The sequence below is a fragment of the Haplochromis burtoni genome, unplaced genomic scaffold (genome assembly GCF_018398535.1).
Source record: "Haplochromis burtoni strain Fernald_Lab_line unplaced genomic scaffold, NCSU_Asbu1 Contig_590, whole genome shotgun sequence".
NCBI lineage: Eukaryota > Metazoa > Chordata > Actinopteri > Cichliformes > Cichlidae > Haplochromis > Haplochromis burtoni.
In genome coordinates, this window is record NW_024582951.1 from 91,669 (window position 1) to 101,131 (window position 9,463).

The 9,463-nt window shown below is 40.3% G+C and overlaps 1 protein-coding gene across 1 annotated transcript in view; it reads left to right on the top strand.

Moving 5' to 3' along the window:
- Positions 1-8,942, top strand: part of LOC102289994 — a 23,233-nt gene extending 14,291 nt beyond the window's left edge. The window contains exons 8-10 of the mRNA XM_005948384.3: positions 113-394; positions 743-6,215; positions 7,578-8,942. Coding sequence (XP_005948446.1) covers positions 113-394; positions 743-6,215; positions 7,578-7,594 — 5,772 coding nt within the window. The 3' untranslated portion in view covers positions 7,595-8,942. The remainder of the gene's footprint in view (positions 1-112; positions 395-742; positions 6,216-7,577) is intronic.
- Positions 8,943-9,463: the final 521 nt, after the last annotated feature.

The window sequence follows — 9,463 nt, forward strand, 5'->3', positions numbered from 1 at the left end:
GACACCAAAGTATCGAACCGAACCGAACCGTGAATTTTGTGTATCGTTGCACCCCTAATATATATATATTCATGGAGATGAATATTTAACTCCTTTGTTTATATCTCATTAGGTCGGAGACGATGGTATCCAGTTTTGTGTGGAGCTCTGTGCTAATGCACTGAAGTCTTGTCTTCCCTGTGATACCCTCACAAAATCACTAATCTACAAAACCATTGCCGGCCTGCTACACAATGATCTGGAGGTATGCCGGGCGTGTGCTCTTCTCGTCTTCTTCTTGGAGCGCACTGTTGAGTCCTACAAGATGGTCTACCTTCTTTACGTGCATCCTGATCAAGAGTACGACGCAGAGTACAGCTCTATTGGAAATAATGTTCGCTTTGAAACGCTACAGGTTGGGCATCTTTTTTTGTGTGTGTGTATATATTAACAGACTGAAGTTTATTTTAAGAAAAGTAAAGTCTTAGTAGTATAGACATTTCACTTGTGGAAATAAATATATTCCTGTATCTGATAAATTCGCACTATTCTGTTTCTTCTTCCTACTTCTATTTATTGTCATAAAAGCTAGCTATAAGAAGAAATCCTTGTCTTCCAGTAGTTGAATAGCTTGCAAATAGCTAAGTGGTTAAAATACAAGTCTACAAAGTTCTAAATCGCAATGTCAGATGTAGTAATTAGAAAATTATCCATGTGTGTAGAAATGGTACTAAAAGACTTCATTCTTTTGTTCTCTTCTCAGGTCTTGAAGAAGGATCTGTATTTTGATCCAGAGTTTTGGAACCTCATTGCTTTGAGGACCAACTGTCTGAAGCTGATGAATGAGAAAGTGGTTAGTGCTGCTCTTGAAGAAATCATGGAGGACAAATGGATTTCAAACTACTGCACCAAAGACTCTGCTTTCCGATCAAGTGTGTTGGCATGTCAGAAAGGAAGTAAAAGTGTACTTCAGGCAGAAGCTAAAAAGCGGCATCATAAAGAGGATACGAATGCTGCATCAAAAAGACTAAGAATGGGCACAGGAAAAACACCAGTAAATGTTGATCACAGTGCAAAGAAGAAGGGCAACCAGGGGTCAAGACCTTTGAAGGAAAGATCTGCTGAACCTTTGAGGCGCTCATTTTGGCAGCTAGACAGAATACGGGACAGTGTAGGCCAAGGTTACGAACAACATAGACGCATTACACGGTTGTCTGAAAAGAATCTCCCAAAACGGAGAATTAGAAAACCAAAGTGGCTCCTAGAAGACTCGGGAACTCTTGAAGAGAACGTTCCCCTGAAGGTCAAAAGACATGGGTTAAAACATGACAAGCACCATCGATCATCTCTCAGATCAGAAACGGGTCGTATCAGGAACCATGCCAAACACAAATCTTCAGTGAACCTTCAGTTAAATGAAAGTGAAGACATTAAATACCAGAAAGGGTTTTCTTTGGATTGTTCTAAACCAGATTCTCCTCCACAAGTAATTCTGGAACTTTCGCTACCAGACAATGAACTTGTGGGTGCGTTTAATGAAGATGTTTGCAACCGAAAGAGAGGGTTCCCACAAGTGCTTCTTTACAAACCTACTGTGAAGCTTCCTGCAGCATCACCACTCGTCAAGACTGTGCATCGTAACAAGGTGATTCTCAGAGCACGGGATCCATCCATATTTGTCCAGCAGTTGCATTGTTATGCAAGGCGGCAAAAAGGAAAAGGAAATGGGCTGAATATTCACAGCTCAGTATCCACAATCACACGGTCATCTGTGCACGGTAGCCCTCCAAAAGATCCGCTTTGTGGAGAACCTGTCACTGAGACAAAGGATACAATTGGCTTTCCAGCAGCAGCAGTTAAACATAGAAGGTCCTCAGTTGGAGAAATTCAGACTCCTGTCTCAGGAAAGATATCTTCAGTAAGAGAGCTCTCTGAGAAGTCAGCTTCTGAAATGGGAGATACCGCAGCGTCTTCAGCAGCAACAAAAATTCCACGTTTAGATGAAATCCGCGAAGTTTCCACCATTGCTTCAGCAGAAGAGGCCTGTGAAGAGCCCACTGTTGAAATGAAAGTTACTATTGCCTCGAAATCCACGGTTTTAGGCAAAGCTCCAACAGCAAAAGATGTCTCAAAAACTGAAGTTTCTCAGACTTTAATATCAGGGAAAAAGAAAGTTACTGACAAAGTCCACCCAGTTTCCAATAAAGGGATTGCTTCCAAGTCTAGGAATGCTGATCGTGCACAGTCACAGTGTCAAGATAGAGAACAAGAACTTAACTCTTTCCAGACCGAGAGTGAAGAAGGCAAAAGCGATGTTTCTGTGATAGATCTCACAACCGTTTCACCTAAAGATTCAAGAGGACATGTGCCTTGTAAAAGTGACTCAAGTTGGGGAAGAAATGAAGCCGCTCTAAGGAAGTTAACCAAAATTGAGGCTTCACGTACAGACCATGACAGTATAAGTGACATATCTTCACTAACACTAGTAACAGAGATGGTGACTGATCTTCCCCCTGGGCACCTTACTCAAGACCTGGAGAATGACAAAGAGCGAACTCCAACCAATAGTGCCTCCAAAGACTCTAGAGTTGGAAGTAAACCTAAAAATCCTCAAAATATACGGACTACCTCCAGCTGCTCTTTACAAGAACAGGAGGCCTTGGAAGTTGATGGGACAGTGCAAACTCAGGATGGCAGTTTAGATACATGGGAGAACAGCGAACTTATGGAAACGCCACAAGAATCGGAGGAATCCAAGTTGGAGTACTGTTGTACCTTCTGCAAAAAAGATTTCAAGGGAACTCGTGTTGTGGCACATGCAATGTTCCATTATCGTAAAGATGAGTGCATGTTCTGTGGGAAAGTATTCACGGATGACCTCCAGGCCATGATGCACCTGTCTGATCATATAGAGAAGCTAAAGAGGATTAAAGCCGAAGAAAATGGGGTGCCTGACACCAAAGATGTCTCAACACTTAAACCCAAAGCTAAGATGGCAAACACATCTTCTGGGAGTCAGAGTAAGGGGAGACCAAGGAAATCAACTGCCTGTCCTACATCAGTAAGCCCACCACCTGAAAGCAGAAAATTAAGATCCAATGACAAGCCTGTGGATGGTTCATCTTCACAAGAGAAACACAACACGTCTAAGCACCTTAATAGTAAAAGTCCTGTTCACAAAGTAAATGGGCATATTGACAAAAAGAAGGAATTTAACAGACAGAAAAAGGATGTGGAAGCTAAGCAGATACTTGAACAAGATGTAAATATAGGCTCTTCTGCAGCAAACAAAAAGTTGGCCTGTTCCACAGAAGATAAATTGAAGGTGAAAGCTACAAAACAAATTTGGAAAGTTGTTACAGAAAAAAATACAGAGCCACAAGAGAAAATTAGCTGTCCCGCAGATGGATGCTCTTTTTTTACTGACATTTCAAAGAACCGTGTTGCACTTCTATACCATGCACTCGATGATCACTACGGTGAGCTGAAACCTTTAGAACTGGCGTTCCGTGTCGGAAACAATAAATGTAGTATTTGCATGAGGGTTTTATGGAGCTTCGAACATTTTCAACATCACGTTGAAAGACACAGATGGAGTCCAAGGCATCCTTGCCTTCATCAGGGTTGTACTGCCAGGTTCAAAAGCGGAATGGAAATGAGACGACATGCCAGGAAGCACAGTCCACTGCAGGCAGTGTGCTGCCTCCCTGGATGCTCTCATTTATTTATTTGTCTTTGGGCACTGAACCTTCATGAAAGAGAACACTATGCTTCAAAATCTACTAATTCAGACAAAAACACAAATGCACAAACAGGCGACAAACTTGATGATGCATCAGCTGGGAGGCGGCAGCAGAGTTTGCCAGATAGTCTCACCGCTGCAAAGAAGACAGAGAGTGTGAAGACTGCACTAAAGTTACGAGAACAGGCAAGTCAAGAGTTGTTGGTAAGAATACAAGATAAAGCTGCTCCTCTCTCCATCAGCAGATCATCTTTGATAAAACAGAAGTTGAAAAAGAAAAACGAGAGCAAGAATTCAAATGTATTGAAGAGTCTTTCCAACAAGGAAACCTCTGCACAGCCTACTGATTCAAGTAATAGATTAAGGCATAATTTGAGAAAAGGGCAAGTAACAAGTACAGCCCTGATGGCTCCCAAAATTCACAAAGTTATCTCATCATCATTGTTAAAACACAGCAGCAAAGTGAGGCATAACCCGAAGAAGAAAAAACAAATCAAAGTAAACACAAAAGGTCCTAAAAAAAGAGGTCGACCACCCAAGTTAAATAATGCAATGGATGATGAAAAGATTAACGCTGGTCAAAAGGGTGAAATGGTGAAAGAAAAAACTGCAATGGCCAAGGCTCAGAAGAGCCCTGCCCAGCTTCGAGAGAAAGCTGTCAGTGCAATGGAGAGTAACAAGCTAAACAAAGAGAAAAGTCAGCAGGTCCAAGATGGAGGCGAACGTAGAGCCATGTCAACCAGCAAATTGAAGAAATCGGTGGGCAAGGAGATCAGAAGGAATTATGTCCAACTAAAGTCTTCATCATTTAACAGTTCAAAACCATCAGGCATCACCAACTCTGGAATTAAAAAATACAGGTCACTAAGAAGATGGGTTAAAATTAAAAATCATTCTGCACCTTCAGATCTCAAGAAGACAAAGAAGATTGCAAACAGTAACAACAATGAGACTTTGAAGAAAAACCCAAAACCTGCCTTAAAAAGCCATGCCACATCCAAATCTGCGGTCCCACAAGTCGAGGCCAAAGGAGCCGCAGTAAAAGGTTTTGCTGATGATGAAGTAAAAGTAAAGGTGGAAAACAAAGACTTGACTAAAAAGGTTACTAGTGACTCAGAGCTTTCTGTCCCAGCTCCCTGCTTAAACGTACCTCCCACCACTGAGAAGGCACGCAAGTTAAAAACAGAGGAAAAATCAAAGAAATCACTTGTTATAAAAGAACACAAAAAAACAAGGACTGCTTCCTCAGACTCGAACAAGGAAAAGAAGCACAAGATGGTAAATGATGAAGTCAACACGGAGACTGTCAGGAGGGATTCCCAGACTAGAGAACCAGCCTTAATACAAACTGAGTCTAAATCGGAAGTCCCACACGTTGAGGCCAGAGCAGCAGAAAGTTCTGCTGATGAGGGAAAGGTGAAGGTGAAAAACACAGATGCGACACACAATGGCTCCTGTGACTCTGTGCCAGCTAACGGCTCAGGTGTTCAACCCACACCACAGAAAGTGCAGAAACTAAAAAGGGAGAAAAGGTCAAAGAAATTAATAGCAACAAAAGAAGGGAAGACTACTCGAACTGCTTCTTCACACTCAGGCAATGTAAATAAGAAGCACAAAAATATTAACAAAAGAGGGAACAAAAAGTCTGTCAAAGCAGATCGCAGCAAAATGTCTAAAGAGAAAAAGACGGCAAAGTCAAAATGCATTCAGCAAAAGGGCGACTCGGCAGAATCTGCTCCCGTTGACGAAGAGGGAAAAGGAAAGCAAGAAGACTCAGTTGCACCATTAGACAGCTCAGTTTCCTCCACACCTGCTGCTACTTCTGACATCCTAAATGAAAAGACTTGTCTACCTGCTGCGCCTGAAGGAAGCAAGCCGAAGGTAACAAATAAGGAAAAATCCCAGAGAAAGAAAGCCCTAGACCCCAGTAAAGCAGATAAGAAGCGAAAGCGTGTTCAGAAAGATGACGCAAAGACGGTGAAGAAACATCGCAAAGACAATGCGGCTCAGTCAGCATCTAAGAAGCCTGCAAAGTCTAAATCTGAAGTGCAACCGCTCGCTGAGGCCAAAGCGATGACTGATGGGAGCCCAGTGGGTGATGGAGAGAAACCTGCAGAAACAGCACAGGCTACAAATACTGGACCTGGATACTCTGTGATAACAAATGGACAGATGTCAGGTGTTGCTGAAGACACAAAGGCCTCGGTGTGCAAGAACACTCTTGCAGAGTACAGCAAAAAGCCGTACATGCGTCTGCCGCCTACAGCATACCTGGATGAGAAGTACATCACCATGCCAAAACGAAGGAAGGATGCGTTGCCTGTCCTGGTGTCTCAGATGAGCAACGATTTAGAGCAGGCCTGTTTGACATCAGCCGTGCAGAGACAACGATGTGCCAACTGTTTTGCCACGTTCAACAGTGTCGAGGAACTGCAGAGTCATCGCCAGCTGCAGAAATGCTCAGACCTCTTTGGATTTGACTCCGATGACGAGGGTGAGTAAGCTGTCTTGGCTACTGATGGAAATCATACTCTTAAGTTTCTATGCAATACATAGTGGTCAAAATCAGTAAAAAATGGTGAAAGAGAAACATGCTTTTCAGTGCAGAAGTTTATAAACAGTCTGTGCATAGTCATAACAGTCTGCTGCACATACAGACAAGTATTTAAAGAGTAGAACAAATGAGTTTCTTGTCTATCTAAATGGTATAATTGAAAAGAGGTGCTGATAGTGTTCTAATAATGTTTCTTGTGTTTTATTGATGCCAGAAGTTCAAATATGTGAATTTATTTATATATATTAGAGTGACAGAGCCGTAAGACTTTTCTTGCGTTCAGCTGACACTATCACTCACTTTTAGTAAACTGACTTAAAGAAAAATGACCTGGGTAAACTTTCTTTTTATTTTTTAACAGCCCTCTGTATGTTTAGTATTATTAAAATTCACGGTTCGGTTCGATATTTTTTCGATACAAAAAAATATTCATGCCTTTTTAATTTGTCATTTATTAAAATTATAAATATATATTTTAACTCAGTAGTACAGTTTTTAAATTTAATGTTGCTGAAACCACAAAATAATTTTAAAAAATCTTTGGAAAAGAGAGTTTATTTCAGAGAAATGGCTCTTTCCAAAATAAAAGCTATACTATACGCTTCTTCTGGGGTATACTCTCAGCAGCATATTAAACATATCAGGTCCCCATAACGGCTGTTTAAATGACTCGGGTAAAGTTTGTAGCATGCGTGCTTGTTATTTTTGTCTGCTTCCATTTGTCTTTGCACTAGGATGATGTCGGCGTAAATGTGCAGTCATATTCGTTGTGTTCCCACAAGTGCTGTCAGTGTTAATCTCGTTAAAATGACATCAATGCCATAACGCTCCAAATCTCTGTTAACGCGTTACCACGGATCGCCCCGTGCGTGGGGCTGGACGGCGTCAACACGTGCATGGCACATCCGACATACTGTTTTACTTTTGTCCATGACGCCATTACCTTCAGGGTAATGCGTCACATGAAAACTAAGATAGTTCCAAACGCCAGATCTGAATGAGGGTGGGGGAGGTTCGGGTAGCGTTGAGGCAGTTGCCAACCGAAAGCACTGTATCGAACGGTTCAATATCGATACGAGTATTGTTGCACCCCTAATATGTATGTATGTATTTATTTATTTAAGTGGCTTTTTTCCCAAGGCTGATTTAAGTTTGTGAGGTTTTTTTTGTTTGTTTTTTATAAAGAGCTGCATGGTGCTTTATGTAGTTATTGTAAGGCCAGGATGTTGTAAGATAACATTATTTTATGATTCTAACATAATTTTCTCTCTCCTGTTCTTTCCTCCTCTTTGTAACTTTAAGGCATCGTGTTTAATTGAAGTGAAAAGAACTGAGGCTTGGGATACAACACCTGTGGACCTACATGGAGCCCAAGGATGGATTGTACCTCAGCATATTAGTGCACTCTGAATGGCTTGCTTGTTACTCGGTGCAAAGACTCGTGCATCTGGAGATGCACAGCAAGAACTGAAAGGCTTACCGGATTTCTGCTGTGGGGTGTTTCTAAAGAGTAAGGCCCGAGAGCAGCCTGATCTAATAGCCAATCAGTGCAAACAGCTACTGAACTGAATCCCAGTCAGTTTGTGAGAAGGAGAGATACTGAAGTGCCTGCTCTGGAATTGCCATGCTGTTTTCCAGCTGTTATACCTGGTTTGGACGCTAAGCATTGTGGGTTAAAGACAATGAAAGCTGTTGAAAGCTGTGAAAAAACAAATAAACTGACAAGGCTGTTGCTGTAATAAGGATACATATTTTTCACAGTAAGCCATAAAATATTATTTGCTTTTTGCACTCTTCTCATAAAATTTCTCAGTTAATTTGTCCCACCCTTGACTGGTAGTGGTGGGAATATACAGTGAAAGAATCCTTTGCAAGTTCATGCTGATTTAACATGCTAATTTAGACAGAGTCTAAACTCTAAAGTTGTAAGATTGCGGTATCAAAGTCCTCTTTGAGAAGTTTTTATTGAATATTTCTTGTTTAAATACTAATTGTATTTCTTATTTAAAAAATGTGGTTGATTAGGTCTAAGCTGCTTGACCTTACCATGAGCAACCAGTAGGAGTCAGTGCTCACCAATCTCTTAATCAGTTAAAAGTTGTATGTTTTGGTTTTCTTTTGGCAGTGAATTCAATATTCTTTGCTCTTTTTGCAACATAAAAAGCTGCTCGTGTTCTTTAACACTGTATGATATAAAGAAATTGCTTCATTTTCAATCATATCTGGAAAACTGAACCAAGCAATAACTGAGACCCACCAAAATTTGCCAGTATCCCACTAATTTATTGTTGGATTTGGTTCTTTATCATCGTTTGTTTGTAATTCCCTGACAGTTCAGGAACTGACCCTCTGGCTTCTATTTAATCATGTAATTGTAATTTTTTTTTTTTTTTTTTTTTTTAAACCATAGAGACATTTTTGATTTCTTTATTAGGATGAATCTTCTCCTTCAGAGAGAAACATAAACGGCAGGAATAAACAGTTTAAAGTGTTACTGGGAGGCCAAACCAGTCTTTTCTCAAGCAGCAGCAGGTTATATTTATTTGTTTTATTTTCTATCTTTTGTAAATATTTGAAGAGTTTCAATGGCTAATTATATAAGGGGATGTTGGAGCTGGGTTTATATTTTGTTCTTGAAGAAAAAAAATAAAACTTATTTCAAATCGTGTTGATTCTGCTGGTCTAATATATGCGAGACATATTTCCTTTAAATTAGGAAAGAACTGCTTCCTCCATAATTATGAAATGAAATACTTTACTGCTCTGGATAAAAATATGACACAGACGGTAAAGAAAATATTACATTATGTCCTGAATGGAATTATAGTATAATTTTTACCTTTTTGCATGCCTTTAAGCCCATGTTAATATTAAAGTTTCAAATATTTTCATATGTTTCAAAGGTGTGTTTCTACAGAGTGGTACGTAACATAGCTATGCAGTAAATCATATTGCAGACTGTCATGGTCAGAACAGCCTAGTAAGATATTGGCTTATAGTGATATGACCCTCATCTACAATAATTATATACATTTCAAGCTAAATTTGATTTCACATTTAGCTGTTGACCTAAACTTACTAAATGTTTATTTGGTACAACCTTCTAGTAGTGGGTTGAACTTCTGCCTTCGGATTTGTCCTAATTCTTCATGGCACATATTCAACAAGCTGGAAACATTCCTCAAAGG